Source organism: Epinephelus fuscoguttatus, linkage group LG22 (genome assembly GCF_011397635.1).
Source record: "Epinephelus fuscoguttatus linkage group LG22, E.fuscoguttatus.final_Chr_v1".
Lineage (NCBI taxonomy): Eukaryota > Metazoa > Chordata > Actinopteri > Perciformes > Serranidae > Epinephelus > Epinephelus fuscoguttatus.
The window spans coordinates 16,882,677-16,907,365 of record NC_064773.1 but is presented as its reverse complement, the minus strand read 5'-3'; the positions used below and the strand labels follow the sequence as shown (position 1 = coordinate 16,907,365).

The 24,689-nt window shown below is 39.4% G+C and overlaps 2 protein-coding genes across 3 annotated transcripts; both read right to left on the bottom strand.

The window, feature by feature from the left end:
• Positions 1–1,202: 1,202 nt before the first annotated feature.
• napepld (N-acyl phosphatidylethanolamine phospholipase D) lies at positions 1,203–19,375 on the bottom strand. 2 transcript variants are annotated; one of them, XM_049566680.1, is made up of 10 exons: positions 19,077–19,375; positions 11,773–11,848; positions 10,775–10,888; positions 10,407–10,547; positions 9,599–9,823; positions 9,358–9,461; positions 9,056–9,221; positions 8,796–8,944; positions 7,487–7,601; positions 1,203–4,625 (listed from the first exon to the last, which is right to left on the bottom strand). In XM_049566680.1, exons 1-10 carry the CDS (start codon positions 19,223–19,225, stop codon positions 4,494–4,496), a joined length of 1,371 nt encoding a protein of 456 aa, XP_049422637.1. In that variant the 5' UTR covers positions 19,226–19,375; the 3' UTR covers positions 1,203–4,493. The 2 variants fall into 2 exon arrangements, with proteins under 2 accessions (XP_049422637.1, XP_049422638.1); XM_049566681.1 differs by lacking the exon at positions 19,077–19,375 and adding an exon at positions 16,130–16,460.
• Positions 19,376–20,248: 873 nt separating this feature from the next.
• yeats4 (YEATS domain containing 4) lies at positions 20,249–24,603 on the bottom strand. The gene is made up of 7 exons (XM_049566684.1): positions 24,366–24,603; positions 23,995–24,114; positions 22,819–22,885; positions 21,786–21,880; positions 21,563–21,652; positions 21,064–21,151; positions 20,249–20,896 (listed from the first exon to the last, which is right to left on the bottom strand). The coding sequence occupies exons 1-7, from the start codon at positions 24,414–24,416 to the stop codon at positions 20,727–20,729; spliced, it is 681 nt and encodes a 226-aa protein (XP_049422641.1). The 5' UTR covers positions 24,417–24,603; the 3' UTR covers positions 20,249–20,726.
• Between the last annotated feature and the right edge of the window lie 86 nt (positions 24,604–24,689).

The following is a 24,689-nucleotide window of genomic DNA, read 5'->3' as shown; positions in this document are numbered from 1 at the left end:
ATTTAAAAAAAAAAAAAGACGGGGCGTCGGTGACTTAGTGATAGAGCAGGCGCCCCATGTACAAGGCTGTTGCCGCAGCGGCCCAGGTTCGACTCCAGCCTGTGGCCCTTTGCTGCATGCCACTCCCCCTCTCTCTCTCCCCCTTTCACGCTTGTCTGTCCTGTCCTACATTTTGATTAAAGGCCAAAATGGCCCAAAAAATATCTTTAAAAAAAAAAAAAAAGAAAAAAAGAAAGACATTTTCTGTGACACTTTTGTGATATTATGAATTTTCATGTAATTTTGTCACAGTGTACTATATTATGACTTCATGTTATTATTTTATTTTTTTGACAAATTATACTTTACCCATGGCTTTTTGCAACAGTTTCCATGACATATTAGACCATAACTTTGATTTTTTTTTTCTACTTTATTAAATGACACTATAGTACTATGACATTGCTGGGCATTTTTATGTCACACTATACTATGGTTTGTTTGTTTTTCTTTTTCTTTTTTTTTTTTTACTTAGCTGTTATGATGACCATGCTGCTCAGGCCAAACAGCTCCTAGTGTTTATTGTAAATTGAAAAATAAGGAGAAAAGCTAAATCTATTGCTGGTCATCAAACTGAAGTCAACAGTCTCTACCAGGGTGTCTGCAGGTCCTTAAAAATTATTAAAATTTGCCAAAAACATTTTATCTCATGTCGTTTATCCATCTTTTGATTTCTTTTCGTCAAAATGAGTCAAGCTCTTCTGCATGAAAGTCCATATTCCTGATGTTAAAATCTTCTTACCTTTTTGTCAAAAAAAAGGGGGGTGAAGTCCGCACACTGTTGTAGCTCCTCAAATGTTTATTATATAACATCAACGTTTCGATCACATAGATCTTCATCAGGATCTGTGTGATCGAAACGTTGATCTTATATAATGAATATTACAAACATTAAAGTATTTTATTTCATTTCTCCATCTGCTGGTGGGCCATCATAATAACAGGATGCATGTATAGTATGACGTCAATTCCTTTACAGAAGAGACTTGATGATCACTAAACTTGGGTGGGAGAAAAGTGTATATTTATATCAGTTATGGGCCAAACAAGTAGTCATATATGTCAGCACATTGGATATCAGCAAGAAATCCAATATTGTGCATCCCTAGTAAAAATAGCTTCAACTTGATCAACACCATTTCCTGAAGTTAATCAAAATCACAAGTGTTAAAACAACACATGAGCCCAGTGACATAACGTATTATGTACAGTATGAGAAACTGTTTAAATAACTAACGCTAGTGAAAATGCAGGATCTAAAGAACAGAATAATTGTTCTATGTAAAATCCTCATTTAGCTGAATCTGATTGGATTTACAAAAAAAAGTCTGCCTTTCTTGATACCGCCACTTGAGGGCGCCAGAGTTACTAACTTTGAAATTTTACACTGTGGCTGCAATGTCCTCGCTTTAAAGTAAATTTAATGTTCTTTACAGTCATACTAAGGATTCTTTTAGGGTAGGGGACCATTCAATACCTCAGTAACAAAAATAACCTGCAGTATTTGTACTTCTTTCTACAAGTGTTGGGTGTGTATGAGTCAAATACTGTTAGAGTAGTGCACTAACAGGATTTTAAAGCAGCAAGGCACTTTCTTAAGTTTCTAAGTCCCACTCTAAATTGCTGTAGACAACAAGACACAAACAAATTTGAAATGCCAGTTACATTTAATGGGTGATTCAGTGACAAGGATCAAGTGTGAGCCACAGTTTGGCCTCGCAGTTAACTCAACATTGTGCTTTCAACTGTCGTACATTCAGGCTTTAGAGATTCAGCATTAAAAACATAACATAAAAAAATAAAATTGGGTACTAAAAGTTAATATACTGTCGCCCTCTGAAGCAAATCCATCTGTTTTAGGTTCTCAGCAGTGAAAATGTGAAAGATCACACTGATAAGCAGAAAGAGAAAGCACTTTGTCTTGGTGCTGTGGTTTCAGAGCATCAAACACCAAACGTCTGACGCAGGAGCGCTGCAGTGTCTGCAGAGCATGAAGCTGAACCCAGCTCAGCTTGTGCCTGCATGTCACAGCAGCACTTCCTAATAGCAGTCAGTGGTTGTGGGTTAATATCACAGACACCTGTGCATGTCGTGTAGTTTTGGGTTGGCCAGAGTACATTCAGAGAAACAGTACCTTTGTGTATTAGCTAGCACCAATCTTTAAATATCACTACTCTGAACTTTCTAATAGTTTTTCTGTTCAATTCCAGCTTACAGGAGTCCAGCTGTGTGTCATCATGAAGCTGCAGCACACCATCACCAGTCCAGCTTCATACTGAAGGTCTGTGTTTCCCTACACACACACTTCACCTACATTATAATCACCATTTAAGAGCTCTGTTGACTAGAATTCTGGTCACATTTTGGCCTCTTGACCAGAGAGTTTATGCCATAAGCATGCAGATGTCTTTTTTTAGTGGTTGATTTTTAGTTCTTCCTCCGGTCTGGGATTTTGTTTCCGCCGGAAATCTTTTCTCCTCAGAGCTGAAAGCTTTCTGAAGCAGTGTGCAGACCACAGAAACTCTCCTGACATGAATGCACACAAGAATTCAAGTTTTCACTTCATGGAAACAAAATTTAGCTGCAAAGGTCTTAAAATACGACTGAATGTAAAACTGGTACTTTACTCTGTGGCAGTGGATCCAAACCTTTTTCCTTTAAGGGATGCTGTTTCTATGACTGAGTACAGTGAATGATGGAAAACACCTCTGACTAGGTGACACGTTATGGATATTTCATATATTCAGTGCATGATAATAACAGTATATTGTACAATTAACCCAAATAGTGAATGTGATAACTGCATCAGATGAATTTTCCTCATATTTTTAGGAACTTTATAAACAATCCTCTGTATTGTGTATTTATTTTAAACAATCATACATATCTAACAGGCTTCTTTTTTGACAAATTTGGGGTTTTCTTCTTTCTGACACTTCATCCATGTTCAATTAGATCTTTGCTTGTTTTAACTGTTACTTTCCTGATGCAGGACGAGGCTGTTTAGCAGACATAAAAGGCTTTGTGTATATAACTTGTTTTCAGGTCTTCACTGTGCCCTTGTCCTGTCAGATTAAACTCCTAACGTATAATATCGTACAATAATCTGAACTTTAAAATCATTTAGTTTTATCACCGGTGAAGGAAATGCTGAGATATAGGCTGACTGCATATTTTGAAATTAGAGTATTTAAGATATAAATTTTAAAAAGAATCTGATGGTTTAAGTGCACAGTGAGGACCTGAACACAAGTTATATTCACAGTCTTCTCTCTCTGCGAAACAGCCTTGTCCTGCATCAGAAAAGCAGCAGTTAAAACAACCAAAGAGCTGATAGAACAATGGCCAAGCATCAGGGAGAAGAAAACATTGAATCTGTCCAAACAAACAAAAAAAAACCATAATACAGAAAGAGAATTAAATAAAAATGATAAAAATGTACTACAAAATGTATCAGGGAGTTTATGTAAATCAAAACAAAACAGATTAATTACTATGAGTGGGCCGCCATATTTGTTGTTGACCACACTTTTCTTTGTTGGCTGTGATCATTTTGATTCGAAGTTTGGGCACGTTATAATAAGTTGATTACTCTTCATTTATAAATTTATTTCACCTATTTCTGGATCTCACTGAATCCCTTGTTGGCGTGTCAGAAAAGTTAACCAGGCCCAGCTTCAACTTCTTTTAGTTTGTTGCCTGCAAGTGCTACAGATTTTAAAAAAAGAATCTGACAGGATAAGGGCACAGCGAAGACCTGAACACACACTGTATTGACAGAGCCTTCTCTCTCTGCGAAACAGCCTTGTCCTAATTACAAAAGAAGCATTTAAAACAACAGAAGAGCTGACGGAACAATGGCCAAGCATCAGGGAGAAAACACTGAATCAGAAATGTACTTTCACAGGAAATGATCTGCTGAATATTCACCCAAATCACTTCCTGTCGTTGCTGTGTTCACTACGTGGGTTACTTGTGCAGTTTCAGTTGTTCTGTACTATTAATGCTATGAACTGAATATAGTATGAAATACCCGTAACATGTCACTCGGTCAGGGGTCGTCAATTTACTCGCTAACAGAAAAGAGGTCCCTTGAGGAGAAAGGCTGGACCACTGCTCTATAGAACTAAAAAAAAAGTTGACCTGTACTGTTTTGTGTTACACTGATACAAATGTTATTAGTGACTTGAGCTGCATATTTAAATGTTTCTTACAAGGAGCTGATTTTTGCCTGAAAGAATTACACATTTTATTTTACAGTTAAGTGACAGCTCCTGTAGGTAGTACTGCCCACCATGAGATAATGGCACGGCACAGACATTCAGTATGTAAACAGCACTGTGGAACATTTTAATCTGCATACATAATATGCATTTCAAACTTTAATTACTGAAGTCCGTCAGAGTAAGAAACAAAATGTTCTGCTCTTTGTTACAGACGCGCTGCAGACAGGATCAGTCAAAGACATCTCCGTCCTGTGACGCTATAAGGCGAGACTCCCCGTGATGCAGAGTGAAGAAGACCTCTGGCTTCAGTCCTTTCTGCTCCAGGGCGTCTCTGAGACGGACCGGCGGCTCCAGGTAGTACTGGGTCACGGGAGGAAACAGGACCAGAGACAGAGTGAGTATCATTTGTGTTTGACCTTTAGAGGCAGAGAGCTGGAGGTTGTGATAAACTGTGTTAGCTGCAGAAATAGTCACGCAGCTTAACAAACAATGACACCTTTGTTACATTGCATTACCAGAACATAACAGAGTGTCAGAGCACTTTTACCTCTAACACTCTGGCTTTAGTCTCTCTGTGAAAGCAGCTGCACAGAGAAACTCTTTAGACTGCTGTGATTTATGATAGTGACCAAAGAATTATACTAATCTAACACTGTATTATGATGTGTAAGCTCTGATTCCTACTAGTGTATCAGCACCCTGATGTGCACGTAGTGGCCAGTTTATTAGGTACAGCTAGATAAAACTAATGCACTTTAATTCAACGGTCATGTAATAAATCCTGTCTTTATGAAGGTTATAAGGGTCCGTTTCGGTTGACATTGTTTTAAAGAGGTGTTTGTTATCTAGCCTACCCTTATTGATATAAATTAGGTGGGCAAAATAATAGAAACACCTTAGTATAGCACAATACAGTTCATCAGAACCACAAACTGCAGCCTCCAAAAAGACAAATTACAGCCTTCCTGAAGATGGGAGTTATTGCAGGACTGTTATTAGTTCAAGCTAGCTGTACCTAATAAACTGACCATTGAGTATGGGTGCTGATAAGCTAGTAGGAATCAAATGCTTGACACTTTTCCATATTGTACAGAACCAGAGCGGATGCATCATAATACTGAATCACATTACTGTACTTTGTTGGTAGTCTAAAGTGCTATATCGTAGGTGACTGGACTTGCTTTCGTTTCTTGTATATGTTTCACTTCTCATCCAAGAGGCTTCTTTAATTCTAACTGACTGGTGCGGAGTTGCAGGCGTGAACCCTTACAGAGTCGTTGAGGTCAGGTGGGACCAGATGTGAATGGGTGTTAAGTTGTCTAGGGAGGGATCCCAAGACTGCACTGAAGGTGGGTGATAAGTGGTGTCGTAAGCTTCACTCCTCTTTCAAACCATCTTTCTTCCCTGGCCAATATGTGAACATTGCTGTCCCTGAAGGATTGGCCCTTCTCCTGTAGATGTACGTGAACAGCTGAGTCTTGACCCGAGGAGCTGGCTCTCCTGTGCTGTGCCATGCGCTTGTGGAGTGGTTGTTTTGTATAAATCTGTGCATTCCTGGCTGCACTGAACTGCATACACTACATTACTCTGCATATGTCTGGGTGTTTTGTCCTTGGGGTGGACAAGTTTCTGTCCTTACTGGGTTTAAAGTGCACAGGGATGTGGTGTTTGTTGAAGATCCTGAGTTTCTCAGAAACACCCAGACATAAGCAGAGTAGTGTAGTTCAGTGCAGCCAGGAATGCATAGATGTATACATTGGGGAAACAAAACAACCGCTCCACAAGTGCATGGCACAGCACATGAGAGCCACCTACACTACAATGCAGTCTTGGATCCCTCCCCAGATGACTTCACACCCATTCACATCGAGTCCCACCTGACCTTAACGACATACATGACGGCCAGGTGGGTCAACGACTCCACAGTCCGCACCAGTCATTTACAACTGAAGAAGCTTCTTGGATGGGAGGTGAAACATCTTCAAGAAACTCAAGCAAGTCCAGTCACCTATGATATAGCACTATGATTACCATGACCTGAATGACTGAGAATCTTCACCGACCAATGTTGGGAAAGTTACTTTTTAAATGTAATAGATTACCAGTTACCCTTTTTGAAATGTATTAAGTAATTAACTCAAACTAGTTACATTACTTTAAAGTGATTGACATTTGAAAAGATGCCAGGCAACAGAACGCTGTAGTCTACATGTACTTTACCAAAAGTAACCTCTAAAGGTTAGTGATCAACATTTTGATTAGTAACTGTAATCTAATTACATGTAACTTGTTATTCCCTGTACACTGTATAAATCGCAGCTGCCCAAAGAGTTTCTGTGCTGTCACTGCTTTCACAGAGAGACATCAAAGCCAGAGTGTTGGAGAGGTACAAAGTGCTCTGACACATGTTCTGTTACCAAATAATAAAGGTGGGTTGTTTGTTAATCTGCATCTCTGCAGCTCAGACCGTTTAGTACAACCTCCGACTTGCTGCCTGGGTTCAAGGTAGAATAGTTTGACATTCTAGGAAATGCAGTTTATAGCAGAGATATAGCAGAGATAGCAGAGCATTAGATTAGAACCACTGTCATTTTGTTTGGGCAGTTATTTAACGAGCCAAAGTTCAGTGAGGATTTCTGTTGAAGTTGAGTTAGCATGCTACAGTGAATGATGTCTTGACTTGTCACTAGGCCCTGTGGTGTGGATGATATTAGCTTAGCATTTTGACTGGGGACAGCTAACCTGACTCTGTCAGAAGGCAACAAAGTCCACCTCCAAAGCTCACTAATTAACATGTTGTGGGTTTTACAGGAGTTTATGTCCTGGACTTTTTCTTGGCTGGGCACAGTCACTTCCTGGTGTCTTTGATGGTTGCCTGGCGACAACAAGACTCCAGGAGGTGACTGGTCCAGCCAAGAGAAAGTCCAGGACATAACCTCCTATAAAACCCACAACATGTTAATAAGGGAGCTTTAGAGGAGTTGGTAGGAGGATTTTATTACCTTTTGACAGAGCCAGTTTCCCCTCTTTAGCATGCTAAGCTAATCTGCTCATTACACTGCAGGGCCTAGTAAATCCTCACCCAACTTTTGGCATATTTGGATGTGTAGTGATAACTGCACAGACAAATGAGAGTGGTATCAAGCTACTTGTCAAACTATTCCTTTAACCACACAAACAAGCATTAATTTGTAAATAACCCAGTGTCTGTATACCCCTACCTCGTAGGCGAGCGCGAAGGTTCCCCAGTGAATGGCCACCGACTGTTTGGCCTGAAGGTCTTGGTGGATCAGGACAGCCTCTTCTGGATCTACATGCTGCCCCTGCATCATGTCCCTGCAAAACCAAACAATGTTTTTACATGTTTGTCTGGCAATGCATGGTCTTTTAAATGTTCAATGCTAATTAATAGTACATACATGATAAGAATTTGATCTGTACAGTATTTAAATTGTAAACATTAAACGAACAAATGTAATCTCTAGTGTGTTTTGTGTCTCACACCGTGGCCACTCCATTAGGTACATCTGTACAATCTGGCTTGTCATGGCAGGAAAAGCACAGGTGAAACTAATTTTGATGACGACGGCACAGGTGCATTAAGTGTCCATTGAACCATCATTAACAAAATTAGTCTCACCTGTGTTTTTCCTGCTATGACACGCCAAAATTTGCTGTTCAAAAAGGTCTGTGTCAATGCTGTTGTTGTACTGGACTGCATTATATTGAGAGGCCGTTTACACTTCGCCAGCTATTTTCATAAACGGACATTTCACCGTCTCCGTTTTCAAAAAGATCTTCGTTTACACTTACCTGTGTATATATATACACAAGAGCATGCCAAACCTGTAGGTGGCAGTGTAACGAGAAGCTCAAGCCTTCCATGTATCCATTGTCACCATAGCAACATAGGTCGCACAAGTTCTGGCGCATACTCTGACGTCGGCAGCCTATAACTCCATTTATCTCCGTTTATCTCAGTTTATCTCAGTTTACATGCAAACGCGCAACCGAGTTTTTAGAAAGACTCGTTTTCAGGGGAGAAATCTCCGTTTGCGTGTAAACGAGGGGCACAAACGAAGGAAGATGTCTCCGTTTATCAAAATCACCGTGTACATGTAAACGGCCTCTGAGGCGTTCCCCGTTTTTTTTTTTTGTCCTGCCCATTTACAAACATGAGGGGGGCAGAATATTACAAACATCACAATATAATGTAGTCCAGTACAAGAGCAGCCATTTTGACTTGTCATGGCAGGAAAAACAGGTGAAACTAATTTTGTTGATGATGGCTCAGGTGTATTAAGTGTCCATGTTGAACCATCATTAGCAAATGAGTTTCACCTGTGTTTTTCCTGCTATGACAAGCCAAAATTTGCTGTGAAAAAGTCTATGCTAAAACATAACACCTGCATGACAATGTCAATCAAACTGGACATTACAAAACTTGACTTTGTAGCAGAATAGTTGGATTGTACAGGTGTACCTAATAAAGTGGACACTAAGCGTGTGTGTGCATATTGTGTACAGAACCTGGGCAGGTAAGCTCCGATGGGGATTGCAGCGAGGTCAAACGGCCCGAAGCGTCGTCCGATCTCCTGGAAGGAAGAGCAGTAGCCGGTATCACCAGCGAAGAAGAAGCGATGATCGGGACCCAAAATAGACCAGCTGCCCCACAAAGACTGAAAGAGTACAAGATAAAGACTTATGTTAATGTTTCATTTGTACTTTTTTAATGCAACTAAATTAATACAAAATAAAAGTAATGGCTAATAACTGTAATGAGTTATTACCTTGTTATCGTCCAGTGCGGTGCGTTTGCTCCAGTGCTGAGAGGGTGTGCACACAAATGTGACATCATCATGACCTGGCACACAGTTCTCCTCCCACCAATCCAGCTCCATTACATTCTCACAGCCCATCTTCACCAGCCAGTCCATCAAACCCAGGGGCACGAACCTGTCACACACACACACACACACACACACACACACACACACACACACACACAAAGGGTGTGAGCTGATACATGAACTACAACTGATAAACCCGGATCACAAAGCATCATTGTTGACTACAGATCCACAACACGTACCAGCGTAGTTCCCCTCCAAAGCGTTCATTAAGGCTGGCCACTGATCCAGTATCCAGATGGTCGTAATGAGAATGACTGATGACGACTGCATCAATCCTGGGCAGCTGTTCGCAGGAGGATAAACAATGATCGCAGGTATAAAGGATAAAGAAACAAGGCCCAGGTCAAACACCAGGATGAAGGTCTTGCCATTTTTCAAGGTGAATCATTAAAGTAAGTGAAAATGAAAAACAAAAAGTACCTGTTCCACAGTGCAGGGGGGCCCTCTGTATCTTTTGGGCCCCATGAACTGGAATGGTGAGGCTCTCTGGCTGAAAATTGGGTCTGTCAGAATATTCACCCCGTCCATTTCAACCAGAACTGTGGCGTGACCCAGCCAGGTGACTCTCAGACCCGGACCAGATTCAGAGAGGTCTGGGTTCTTGACAAAGTACGGTTCCATCACTGGGAGCTCACTGTCCAGAGCCTTCACAGGGAGGCGAAAGAAGTAAATGAATTTAAAAGAGCTCTTTGAACAACTTCCTTTTGTGTGCCTTGAAGCTTCACCTGTCCACACACACGATATATTTGCAAAATGTTGCTGTCGATAATCTCTGTGGTTGCCGACTTGTACACCCTTTCACAGGTTTTATACAACAACAAAATAGTGCAGTTAAGGGGTTAAGCATTTTCTATTGCTGTGTGAAAGCAGTCTTTGAAGCCTGATAAGCTCCTACTGAGCTCAGCAAGGTTTCCACTCTGAGCTATAAATACCATGTGGGTTTGAGAGTTGACAAAGAGCAATAATCCTGCTAACAGAGGTGGGAAACACTGAATATGAACTCTTACAATGATAACTGAGAATGATAAAAACCATATGTGGCTTTTATGCAGAATTGCTCCCACACAAATACCGTCATATACCGTATACCATGGTGAAATTCCAGAAAGGTAAGAAGGTATGAAAAATTAGATACCGCCCACGCCTCTCTGACACCCTACTCGGACTTGGATTACTTGTAAAAAATTGTAGTTACTGGCTTTAAAATTTTCGTTTAATAATTACTCACCTCTTTACTAGTTGGTATGTTGCTGTTATTTTTGTCCAACAGCAGGAATCTGAGCAGGGTGGTGTAGGAAGGGAACCGCCATGTGGGCCAGGGGTTGGTCCAGCGGCCATGTTTGTCCCGACAGGACTTTGTAACTTCCTCCTGCAAATAAAATAAACAATGATATTTTAGGTATTTATTTTAGGCTTAAAGGAGGGCATATCAAACAATGTCAGGTTAAAACACACAATACACCAAACACAACAGGTAGATAGCTGGAGAGATGGCATGTTGAGGGCAGGAGATTATGGAAATCAGTTAAGGATAAGTGTGAAGAGTTCATGTGTGTGTCTTATGGGACAAGAGAATGATAGGAAGTGAGGTTGTACCTCCAGCCGGTAGTCCAAGCGGAAGCTCTTGCGGGAGGAGCGAGAGGAGCTGCTCTTCCTCGGGGTCTGAGGATTCGCCTCTCCACCCTCAGCACCTCTCAGCACTGCACCATCCTAGAGTACAAACACAGGCACACAGTGATGGAATCAATTTGTTCAAGACATTTGAAACATGATGGGAAATTAGCACCATCAACCATCAACCACATGACCAACCATCATTAAGACATCCTCTCGAGCCCTCTGACTGAAAAAAGGAAATGAATTTGGAATCATTTTTAGCTCCTGGTGGCTTTGAGTGTAACGTGTGCGCTTTTCACGTGTGGCCCCGAATTCTGTGCTGCCTCCCTGAACAATGTCATAGTAAAGTATGTCAAGAATTAAAAAAAGCCATAGTATAGTTTGTCACAGAAATATACAAAATAGTCCAGTATGACAGAAAATTTAAAAAAAAAAAGTCATAGTATTGTATGTCAAAGAAGTATTTTTAAAAAAATGTCCTCGTATAGTATGTCATAGAAATATTGAAAATTTTATAGTACAGTATGTCATAAAAGTCACATGAGTTTAAGAATGAATACTTTTTAGACCCCTAGTTTACCCTGTGTAAATGACATATCAAAATACCTGCTTGAAAAGAACAGGTGTGATCAATACCACTGATAACTACATTCCATTGAGACTGGCAGTGCCTGCTCTTTTGCATGCTGGTTCTCTGGAAAGTTTTACTGGTACACTTAAATGGAACTGAGCAATTGTTAGTGTTATTCCACCTGTGCTTTTCTTGCTATGACAAGTCAAAATGTCTACTGTGGAAAACATCCACTTTCCTATCACACAAGTGTTCACATGTGGACAGACAACACCAGCAGAAACACATATCCCAAGACAAAACACAACAAGTGTCCAAAATGAGTTTAGAAACATGCATGTCCCTGCTCTGTAAAATGTTATAATACAGTAAATGTATTTACATAATCATAACATGTTGTGCTTACCTCCACCAGGCCTCTTCTCTCCTCCAGCGCTGCTCTGCCTGAAGACAATGGCTTCTCCATTGGCTCACCACCACACCTAGCACACACAAACACACACACACTTTTAACAACACCGTCACTAAGTGCTTCACAGTCAGTGGACCACAGTTTATGGCTTCAGGCTCTCAAACTGAAGCAGCCAGGGGTCACATGCTTTGCTTAAAAGGTGTACCAGAAGTTGCTGGGTGGGGACGGCACAACGCATTCATACTGCAGTGATAACAGCGCATTAACAGCAGACAGTTAAACCAAAGTTTGCATAATCAGATGCACACATCAGCTTCACTGTATTCAAATGACACTACTATCAGGGGTGACAATGCTTCCACAGTGCACCAAATGTAATGACTCAACCTTGTTTCAAAGCAAACCTAGCAAGACTTACTACAGGGTTCCCACACATTTTAACCAATTGATTTTCATAACTTTTCCATAACACTTTACCCCACTTCCATGACTTTAAGTAGTTAAATTGGGTAGACCTATACAGCCATACATTATGTGGCAGTCACTTCCCAGGCATTTGTGAATAAGCAAACTGCTAGCACTTGCTAACTTTACTAGCTCATTACCACTAGGTGCACATGCCAGACCAAACCAGCACATACAGGTACTTCGCAAAACGCCATGGGTGCGCCCCCTTTTGGTGGATGGAAAACCCAATATTCTGTAGATTTTAATGCAATTTAATGTGTGTTTGGATGATAATTTTGACGTCTGTATGTATTTATTTCTTGTTAAACAAACGTCTGTATTATAGACATGTCTAATAATGTTTTTGTGACATTACCCGAATCTGAGCATTAAGGTTAATCGCTGTCATGTCTGTTCAGGTCTATCCCGACCAAGTGAATCAACGACCCAACACCCTTTGCAGATATTACTGATATCTGGGTTGTTGGGCTTGTCTATAAGTAACCAACCTGTTAATAGCCATGTGTTTGATCTACAAGTTCTATTAGAGACGACTGTCTAATGCTGATATACTGTATGACCCGGGGTGGGTGGGCCATTGAGAAGTTCAGGAAGACTCCTGAACAGCCTGTCCATTCCAAGCTTAACTGGCCGACTGTCATTGAGTTTTTATTTTTCAGTTACTAATGTCAGTAGTGGCTGTGCATTCCTCAGCCTGGGCAGGGGCCAGCCTGGCCCTCGAAGCCACACACAGCACAAGAGTTTCCATCTATCTGAAGTTTTTGTGGTAAACCTAATTAGCGAAAATGGTGAAAACTAAAAAAGGAAGCTAAAAAGCTAAAAAAAAAAAAAAAAAAAAGAAGCTTTAAAGAAGAATTTTTTCTGTTTTTCGTTGTAATTTTTTTTTCCTGAACGAGGAGATGAGATACTTCAAAATCTCGCAAGAAACTCCCACCTGGCACCTGCAAGTGACCACTGCATCCATGGTGACTCCTGCTCATGGATGTATTTTGCATCTGTGCTCCTGCTCCTGCTCCTAGACAATTTCAACTACGGGATCAATAAGGGTAAGGCACGTACTTAGTTACACACAGGGTATGATAATCTAGCTATGTTTTCGACTGCATCCTTCTAGTGTAGGCCTATCGCTCAATGTAACAGGTTAGGTTAGTAACAGGTTGTAACAATATTAGCTGACAAACGTGTATAGGCACCATGGATGCAGGGGTCACTTGCAGGTGCCAGGTGGGAGCTTCTCACGAGATTTTGAAGTATCTCGTCTCCTCGTTCAGGAAAAAAAAAATTCCCACGAAAAACAGAAAAAAACATGAAAAACAGAAAAAAATTACACCAAAAAACAGAAAAATAAATAAATTACTTCAATAAACAGAAATAGTTACTCAGAAAAACAGGGCTTTTATTTGTCAAGTGAATTCAATACGCTTCCGTAGTTTTCATTCCTTTAAGGGTCATTGTAACTGATAATGATAACAGTAACTGTATAATACCATTTAATGTGAAACTGTTATATTTTCCAAGACAGTTGTACCGTGAAAATCTTATACTGTTGCAACTCTATGTGGTACTAGTGACGTTTCGACAATCACTCAGCGCAGATTTTAAATCTGTAACACTAGGCACATATTTTGTACAACGTTAGGCGTGTTTTGGGATTGTTATGAACATATTTTATACCTGTATATTCAAGATGTTTACAAAACATTCTGTGAATGCCAAACCATGTCCAGGTCTGGAAAACTGGTTTTCTAGTTTCATAACTTTTCCAGGAATTCAATAACCATGAAAACCTTGTTCCTAATATTGTGTCCTTGTTTAGCATTAATGTTATCCGTTAACATCTTGTTGGCAGGGAAGATTATGACACAAGTTGCCTTGTGAGGATGACTGACAAAAAACACAAAGAGCTCTGTTTTTCCTCTTGTGTAATACTGATTGTGAAGTAACGGATGCGTGCATGATACAGAAATTATGAAGGTAATCTGTGTTTAAAAAGGTCACACAGTGATAAGGCCAAACTGTCACCTTATATGACTTAACTGTCATATTGTTACAATCATATGACTTCTTTACATGCCCAGTGCAAAAGCCAGGACTATTCTGACAAATTCCTCAAAGGAAATCAACCTCAAACACGGCAGTGCAATATTAAACTTTGAGTTGAGCCCTACACTGAGCTGCAGGTCTGCTTCCAGCTGAGCTGACCCAGAGTACACTGAAAGACTTGTAGACTCACTGTGTGACTAAAATAAATAACTCCCTCTGTAGGAACAGTTGCAGAATATGAGTGAATTTGACATTTTAGTTTCAGGGTAGGGGAAAAAACATCCGCATTTACCCGACACATAAATTGATGTTGGCACCTACGCACTCCGAAGCCAGCAAGCCTAATCACAGCCCTTCCTTATCCTGCTATTATCTACAGCAATCACAGTGCAGCACACACCCTCACTAACAACAACTATCCACCCATAAATGATTCGTTCATGCACATACAGGGAATGCACTTTGGAGAAAATGCACTTGAGGGTGGCCTGCTGTGGTATCCCATATTGATTTAAGGGATATACTAGATGCGGTCCCTTCCTGGCAGGATATTGACGTCTCGTCAATATCCTGCCAGGAAGGGAGATGGGATCATCTGAGATGGATCATCTGTTAAAAGACATTTATATTAATAAAAATAATGATAATAAATTTAACTTATAAAGCGGCTTTCAAACTAAAGTTACAAAGAGCTTTACGTGGTTGATTGCAGATAAAATAATGTAGGATTCAAGCAAATAAAATGGGGCAATTTTAGGAAAATACAAAGAACAATGGAAGTAAAATAAAGTGAAATAAAATACAATCACTGGAGCAGATAAGCAAAATTGGCAACTAATTGCCCTGTAGATTGCACTGAGGACAGTCAGAGTAACCAGAATTATCGATGACATCACGAGATGAAAACAATAAGAAATAAACAGTGCTAAAATTAATAAAAGGCTTTTTTGAACAGGTAAGTTTGAGTTTTTGAAGAGGCGATTTAAAAGACATCTCTGAATCAGCGAGCTTCACATCCTCAGGTAGGCTTGACTGCAAAAGCCCGACCACCTTTTGTTTTGAGCCTGGACTGAGGAACAACCAACAGACTCCAGCCTGAGGATCTAGCAAGACTGACAACCATGACAACCACACACCAACACAGTGATGGGACAGAGGCCCCACAACGCACTTGACCTCTCTGGGGAACTCCATACGTTGAAAGCTATGGCGTGCTGATGATGCACTCAGCCTCATGAATGGACTTTAAACTGCACAGACACACACACTCCAGGACAACAATGGCACTCTGTGGACGACAACCAAACAAAGATCTATGTGGCCAGCCAGCGTGCCTGATGTGGTCATGTAAACAACAACTATAGCCAGATGTGAGGGTTTCTCTCCTTCTCTGTAGCCAGGTTAAAAGCAGTCTTATATCAAGTCATCGCACATTGTTAGTGAAGGGAATCAGTTGCCAGTGAGCACATTTAAAAGCACCCAAGTGTCCCTAAATAAATGATATTATTACTGTTACAGAGATGGCATGAATGAGCTGCCTTAAAAGATTTGGACATCTTCACCTATTTCCTGCTTGATGTGTAAACAGTAACTGACACAACAGGAAAGGCAATAACAACCAAATAAGGAAATGTAGTGACATTTAGCTAAAGCTAATTTAAAAAACTAGCATAGCATAATGGGTCCCATGGGGGAACACTACTGATAGCATTAACTGCCATAGGGCCACCACACACACACACACACACACACACACACACACACACACACACACACACACACACACACGTCGTTATGAGCCACACAACACGCCAGCTGTTGCTATTTTTAGCCGACTCACCTGAAAACTTGAACGCAGGACAGCAGCAGTAGTTTTCTCAGCGGGACGACATGTTTGTTGCATTAACGTTAGCCATGTACTCAGTTAATGCGCGCGGGGTAACATCATTAGGAACAACACTACGGTTCCCTGAGCATTCACAACACAGTTTACATTCCTGTGACGTTTCTGTCAGACAGCAGCGAGGGGGAACTTGAAGACGAGAGGAAATGTTGTTGGAAAGATGTCTCAGAAAAGGTAAGACGGAGAGTTTAGGTGCAGCAGCACGGTGAGGGTCATTAGTCGGCACCAGCTCTGTTTCTCTGACGTCGGTGTAAAACCCTCTGGTCACGTGACCGCCCGAAAACTCTGCCTGTGACTGCAGGCTGATTTATACACAACTAAAGATTTATTAAAACAGAAATAAAGGGGGAAATAATGTTTGGCGTGCTGAAATAATAAATGTATTATTTTAAAAATATTTTTAAAATGTGGTCCTTATTACTTATTATTGGAACTTGTACACGCACGTTTACTTTTGTGTCTTTTATATTCTATTAAACTCAATCGTTTGGTAAAAATAAATTAAAAAACATTTTTTTTTTTAGCTTACAGTTTTAAATGTAATAAAATAATAATAATAATAATAATAATACAAGTTTAAATATAATAATAAAATAATAATAAAATATTTAAAAATATTTTATAATGTTTCTTATTGATAATAATAATAATAATAATAATAATAATAATAATAATAATATGGGAGAAATAAAGACACTGATTTAATAAATATTATTTATATTATCATCATTTTATATCTTTTGGTAATAATAAAAACAACAACAACAACAACACAGGATTTATTTTCTTGAAAATATATTCCAATTCCTAATTATTTTTAGTATCTGCTACTTCATTTAATTTATGGAAATCTATTTGTTTCACTGTTTTGTTAACCGCTTCACTGCTCCTCTTCCTCAGGTCTCTGCTCAAAACCTGCAGGCCCATAATTAAAGAATATTTCTATGCAACTTGTACAAGTAAGTTCACTTTTGTGTCTTTTATACTCTATCAAACTCAATCATTCGGTTAAAAAAAGTGTCTTTATTTTTTAAAAGTAAAATAAAAAGCAAACAATCTATTTATTTAATATAGTATTTCCTAATTCATTTCATTTTTGGAAATCTGTTTATAATTTTGTTAATCTATTTTGTTAACCTCTTCTTCCTCAGGTTTCTGCTTGAAAATTACAGGCCCATGATAAAAAGTATATTTATCATCAACTACAAGGTTATGAATAACCCATGTCTTAAACTTTAGAGTTCTAAGCATTGGTATAGATACCGCTGGGTCAAAACACAGGACACGTGAAAGATTTTATCCACACTTAACAAAATTTACTATTTTAGAGTAAATTTCCTTTGAACTTCTGCAGTTGTAGCCAAAAAAACCTCTAAATTTTTATATAATAACATCTAAACATCACCTGTGCACAGACAGATGCTTATAACAAAAAGCAGAGCAGATTATGAAAGGATTTTGCAGAGAAAATCTTAGAAAAGATCTTAAAATTGGCCTATTTTTTATCATTTGGTTTAGATAATTTCATTGTTTATTAATTAATTAATTATTAATTAACAAAACGTCCCCCACTGGTCGAATGCTACGTGCACAGAAAAAAAATGTGTAGTTTATATTAACCATCTATGTATTAGTGTTGTCACGATACCAAAATCTTTGTTTCGGTACCAATACCAATATGAATTTCGATACTTTTCGATACTCTTCGGTACTTTTCCTAAGGAAAAGTCCTTTTGGCTACAAACCTTTAGAACAATAAATAGTAGGGGTGTAATGGTACCAAAAAATCATGGTTCGATAAGTACCTCGGTACGGACGTCATGGTTTGGTTGCTCAAATGTTTCACTAAGTTGGTGTTGTCTCATGTTGTCTCCCTTTGCGAGGCAGATTTTCTCTTGTGCCAGCTGCGAATGTTGATACAGGTGTTGTCATACACACCACTTGAGCAATCTGTGCTCCAATAGGAACAAGAAAGGCGTTTGTGTGCATAATTGAGTAAAATAAATTAACTAAATTAATGAATTGAATCAATTTCGAAGTACCGGTATTTTCCAAATGCAGTATAGTACCGTTTGGAATACTCTAGTACCATGGTACTATTTTAGTACTGGTATACCGTACAACAATACTATGTATTATAATCTGAAAAATATCTTGAAATAAAATGCAGTACTTTCAAACAGGGCTAATTACCACTGGAAGTAGATGATGCTAAAATTAATTATACTGCAAACAGTAGCGCCCCCAAGTGGGGTGCACGTTATTTTAAGCTAAAGCAAAGGTGGAGGAGGTTCAGATCTTTCAGTAAAAGAAGTAATGAATTTGCGTGATCATCTGTTGATGAGCTGCAGTGTTTGCTGGGGCTGGCACTTGACACTGTGTTTTCAGCTTTAGTCTACATGCACATCAAATAATTATTAATATTAACTGTAAGATAGCAGCTCCTTAACTCTCCATATTGACCTTAACAGTTTACAACCCGCCTCCATACTTAAATGGCATAAAATAATTGCTGAAATTCAGTCACGGCTTCTGGTTTTGTTGTGCCAACCCGTTTTCAGCGGCCCCATCTGGCCACCCCGATGATGACAATTTCTAGGGGCGCCACTGCCTAAGAAATACCCATGTTTGATTAATTCATATTGTTTAAGTCAACTGAAAATCCATCTCATTTGCTGAAAAGGTGGTTTACATGTCATCAGTACTGGGTCATAGAGGGAAACTCATTGCTGCTGGCACACATTACCTGAGTTAAACTCTTTCAGAAATAACTGAGATAAAGTGTGAAGTAACGGTTCAGCCCCTCAACAAAGACACATCTCTGCTCAGTTACTTTGTCTGTACAGTTTTATACTGCTAACACAAACCGTTAGTGCAGTCTTACCTTGTGCTCCTGCTAATAAAGGACACCTGGACCCAGTGGAGCCCGAGCACACAAACTGCATTCAGTTCAGTCAGTCGCGCGCTGTGTTTACTAAACTCACACCTACACGACGGTAACAAACGTACAGGCCTAAACAACACGGACTCCATTTTAAAACTTTATATCTGACCATATTTGCTCTGAAGTTTTAATAAACACAGTCAGAGGACGCAAAGTTACACGTTTATTCAGCCCGAGGGAAGTTGTTCAGTGAGAAGTCTTTGAACTTCCTGCCAGATGCCTTCAGGGACCCTCGGCAATCTGGACATTATATCGTCACATAGAGTTTTATATGAACTCTTTGGATATTAAAACATTTTAGAGGTTGATTTTCTTTCTTTTGTCATGAAAAAAAAAACGTAAAAATGGTCCTCTCAAATCTGGAAATGTTTCAGACTATAATTATAATAATTATAATAATTTTTTGTGGACATTTTTTGATGATTTTCTAATAATTTCCCCCCTCTCTTTCTTTTCTTTTTCAGGTTAATTTTCTTGTCACGCTTTACTATTTTCTTACAATTTGCAGGACATTTCTTGGCAAATTGTTCACAGAGTTTTTAGTAGAGAAAAGAAAGAAACCAAACCAATTTGCTCAGGTTTCAAAGGTTTTAACGCTTGAATGCAGCACAAGAAAACTGATGTTTCTCCAGGTTTCAAAGGGCTTAACAACAATTCTTACTCTTATTGGATCACAGGAGTTACTTGAATCAGGGTAGGAAACTTCACCTCTTCATTTCAGAGGGTACAAACGTCATGTCACTGCAACAGCTGCCCCTTCAGCTTGTTCAAACCATTTCACACCCACCTAGTTATCCAGTAAACATGCAGACTGTCAGTGAGAAAGAGTGGACCCTACAAATAAACCTAGACAGGATCAGGATTGAGAGGCAGGCTGAACTCTGCTCCACTTGGCATTAATGATCAGGGTTAAGCCTGTTTTGCTCTGTTCGATGTGTCACTACATAATACCATTGTTGTGCACAATGCTCGGTGTGAACTGCCCTTTTAGTGACCTCGACCATCAGCGTGCTACTACTAGCTGCAGTGCAACACCTGTATTCCATCATGTTCATCAATCAACTCTCATCAGACCCCAAAAGAAGACGAAGACAAGAAGCGTGCAAAAGCAGTCCTGTAAACAACTTTACTTTATGTAGAAAACCAAAAGACCAGTACAAAAACAAATGAGCTATTCACATTTGAAACGTTGGCATGAAACTATGGGGATGCACAGTGATTATGGCAACACAGGATCCATTACATCAACACGGCTGGACAGGATCAATGTTGCAAAAGCATATTAGAAAATGACATTTGTTCTGTCATTCTCACAGCCAGCTGATCCAGCAATGTTTGGGTAGAAAAGACAACAACTACAGATATACAAAGCAGCAATCAGAAAATCCTTGTTTCAGCCACAAACAACATGGCTGACAACACAATTCAGTGCTGCAGTAAAACTAGATTAGAGGGAAATCATTCTTGTGTCTTCTGAGCTTTCTGAGATTGAGTGTTTGTGTGCAAAAAAACACACTAAACAAATTAAAAACTGGCAAGAGGTCACAAAAATGCCTTGTTTTTCATAACACGTGTGTGTTAGTCCATGTCTCAGTGCTCCTTGTGGTCTCCGTCCTCCTCCAGTTTCCTGATCTCCGCCTTCAGGTGGTTGATGTTTTCTCTGCTGGCTTTTAGTTTGTCTTTCAGCTCTGTGATCTCCTGGCTGGTTCTCTTCTTTGCGGTTTCCATTTTCTCTTTAGTCCTCTGCTCCAGCTCACTGACTGCAGGCACAGACACACGCATAAGAATGATGACAGTGACTCAGACTATGTAAATGCTGCTCTTCTGTAGTGAGGCATAATCTCAATTGAGGTTAAAGACAAAATTGGGGGTATACTATTCTGTTTACAAACATGTGTTTTGTGTTCCTCTGTGTGTGCGTACGTACATTCTGTCTCGTGCTTGTATGCTCCGAGGGTGAGTTGTCTTGATGTGGTCAGTAGCTGCTGCATCATGGCTGTAGGATCTTGGAAGATCTGAAAAATGACAAAGAAAACAGTCAGCTGCATCTCTCTCAGTAATTCATTATTCGTAACCGCCAATGCTCTTCAGGGTCGCAGGGGGAAGGAGCCTAACCCAGCTGTCATTGGTCGAGAGGTCTCAGTCTCACACAATTCTTAATCCACAGCCAAACCTCCCTGACATTCTTCATCCAATACATCAAAAATACTGATGCCATGTGGTCATGTTAGTTTGAAAATCAAAGCTCTACATGCGTGGAAATTTTAGAAGCTACGTGTGATATATTTAATTTAGCATTTATTGTACGAAATGAAACATCAGTAGATAATTACAAATCAAGCCGAGCATTGTAATAGGAAATGAACAAAGAAGTTTATGCAGTATAATAACTGTGGTCACAAGCTACAGCATGAAAACAGACGTACCATTTCATCATAGAATTCAGAGACGACTGTTTTCTTGGGCATGGCACTGGAGTCAGACTGGAACAGCTTCAGCAGATGGTACAGAGTCACCTGAGACACGCACACAGGCACATGTAAGCAAACGTACCAGGAGGTAAAAGTTCAAATTTCCTGCGTGACATTGCTTGCTGTACTTAGTATTAAGATGCAAAGCAGCTCAATAAAATATTTGTTAGGCTCTCACAGCTCTCTCGTTGGGGTCGATGAAGAAGATCTTGATGATGATCTCAAACTCCCCCCAGCCTGTCTCTGTGATCTCATATGGAGGCTTAGTTACCACTGGAAGGAAGAGAAACACAGTCAGCCTATATGTTTATATGATGTACTATGAATTAACATTTTCTTCTTGCATTTGTCCATGGATCTTCAAGCTCACAGCAAGTTAGATTTAACACTTTTTAATGCCAGGGAAAAAACACATGGACCAATATCAGTGACAAAGGGTGAGGGACAATTTTGCCTACATGTTTTCTGTAACTTAAGACAACTTTTTTGTTCAAGTTAAAAGTTAGATGATCCACTTCAAATGCTGAAAAAAGATTAAAACTTTCTACAGTGGAACACAATGAACAAATTATGTTATCATAAAAAAATCCTTTTGGTTTGCCTTAAAAAAGCTTGTTCAGGGCGTCGGTGATTTACTGGTAGAGCAGGCGCTCCACATACAAGGCTGTTGCCGCAGCGGCCCAGGTTCGACTCCAGCTTGTGGCCCTTTGCTGCGTGTCACTCCCTCTCTCTCTCCCCCTTTCACGCTTGTCTGTCCTATCAAATAAAGGCTAAAAATGCCCAAAAAATATCTTAAGAAAAAAAAAAAAAAAAGCTTGTTCATTTTTCATTTGATTGGATGTAGTGAATGTATATAAGTGCTGTTGAAATTCCACATATTATTTTAAAAAATGGATATTGCCAATTACTTTTTGCAATGCAAACAAGAAATATAAAATTCATAGAATTCTACATCCCATGACTTAGCATTTTTAAGACCCTTGAAAGACTGATTTAAGACATTTTTTAAGGCCATATTTTTGATCAATGAATTTAATACCTTTTAAGACTTTTAAAGATCTGCACTAACCCTGCGGTAACATTTTCATTTGAACATAAATAAGTAGATTCAAAGGAAACTATGCATCTCCTTCTGACAACCAAAACACACACAGACACATTTAGATGCAGATGTTCCTTGACCCATCCTTGCTATGTGAAGGTCTACTCACCTCTCAGTGGGTTACCGTAGCTCTCATGAAGCTTGAACTGGATCTTCTTCACATAAGCAGACATATCCTGGAAGAACAATGTGTATTTATACATGTATAATTAAAAGAAAATTAACAGTATAAGTGGTCTGCCCTCAGTTTTTCAACTAATTACAGTTAGCGCTAACTCATATCTGCCCTTGTTAACAATTCTCCATAATTAAGAATAAATAACATCAGGGCAATAAACTAAAAGGAAAAACAAGAGGAAAAGGGTGCAGGATGAAACTTACTGCACCTACTGCTTTCAAATTTCATTAACAATAATCATACCTCAATTTTTGTGTCTACCACTGTATTTTTAAACTTAATTTGCAAAGCAAAAGAAACATTTTGTTATTCCTTGTTACAACTATTCCATGAGTTAATCCTTTTGACAGTTACACATCTATTCTTTATGTTTGTCCTTACCCCTAAACATACCTACTCCCCTAAATTCACACTTGCTCTCTCTGTTTCAATACATCTATGGGGCAAATATTTTTTGCTTTGTACATTAATCTGACAGTTGTAAAATCAACTAATAAATAACAGAATTTTGTAAGCACTAAAGTTAATAAAATAAGCACAGGTTGTTTGTAAAAATTTGATTGACAATTCTTGTAGCTGTGTGTGTTGGATTTGCATGTGCTTCCCCACACCTCCACACAGTAGGTGATGTATGGAACTATAAGGACACATTATCATGATCCAGAGGAAAGGAAAATTCACAGTAGAATCTCTTCTTTGTCTAGCCTATTTCTCCTGGACATAACTGAACTCAATATAATAACAATATGAGATTTTGACCATTTCTCATACTTCTTAAATTCAGCTCCTCAGAAATACTCTTCTCTAATCTCAGTCTGATCCTAGTTTAAGATCATAAAATGTATGTCTCACTACAGTGATTTTTACCAGCTCTTGAGATAACAGTAAGATCCAGAGGAAAACTTGACTGTCTTATAAATGAGCCTGTACAATTTTGGGAGGAGAAACAGATCAGAACTTAGTCATATCCAAATAAGAAGCTGATTTACTTATGATGAGACACACATAAACTATTGTTAGCAGCAAAACGGTCCTCTGGGGAATCCTGGGTCAAGTTGTCTTTAGTTTAATAAATAGCAGCGCTTCATGTACTGGGCAAACTCTTACCTCATTTCTGTAAGGCTTCACGTAGACAGACCACTGATGTGTGTGTCCATCCTCCTCTCTCTTTTTCCCAAAGTAACGGGCAACGTTCCCAAACACAATGGGCTTCACAATGGTCACTCCCTGCAAAACACAAAGGGAAACACATTTAAAGGTCAATCATATTAATGTTTTTGTTAAAATACACCTACTTACAAAATAAAACAACAGAACAAAGAAACTGTGGCTAACTGTACATTAATTCCGACTGTTAATCTTATTAACATGACAATTTCTTTGCTAAATTATTAACCGACTGTATTTTAAAGCAATACTAGAAGTAAATAGTATCAACAACCCCGCGCTGCTGTACTGTAACGTTCACGGTGTGTTACCTTAACTCGCCCCCCGGAATCTGGACCGAATTCAGTCATCTTTTTGAACATAGTCCGGTGGAGAGACGCTGAAGGTGAACCTGTACTACACTCTATAGGACTCTTATTGCTCCCAAGCGTGTGTCCAAATTTAGTGAACCTGCCATTTAAGCGTTTAAAGTATCCTTTATATGGCCAGCGTTCTCATTTCAAACAACCGGCCAAACAAGCGCCGGAAGTACAGAGTGTAACGTCGTAAACTGTTCGATAGAAGCGCGACACAGAGACATGAAGGTTCCGGCTGATGGAAGCCACAATTGCGGACAAGTAAAATGCTGCATGTAT

Excerpts from the sequence above, each read along its gene's own strand:
- napepld (XM_049566680.1), bottom strand. The coding sequence starts at position 19,225 with ATGGAGTCCGTGTTGTTTAGGCCTGTACGTTTGTTACCGTCGTGTAGG. Across the intron at positions 9,824-10,406 it reads ACATACCAACTAGTAAAGAG|GCTCTGGACAGTGAGCTCCC; the intron begins GTGAGTAATTAT and ends CTCCCTGTGAAG. Across the intron at positions 8,945-9,055 it reads CCGCACTGGACGATAACAAG|TCTTTGTGGGGCAGCTGGTC; the intron begins GTAATAACTCAT and ends GTACTCTTTCAG.
- yeats4 (XM_049566684.1), bottom strand. The coding sequence starts at position 24,416 with ATGTTCAAAAAGATGACTGAATTCGGTCCAGATTCCGGGGGGCGAGTT. Across the intron at positions 24,115-24,365 it reads ATTCCGGGGGGCGAGTTAAG|GGAGTGACCATTGTGAAGCC; the intron begins GTAACACACCGT and ends TGTGTTTTGCAG. Across the intron at positions 21,881-22,818 it reads CTACGGTAACCCACTGAGAG|TGGTAACTAAGCCTCCATAT; the intron begins GTGAGTAGACCT and ends TCTTCCTTCCAG.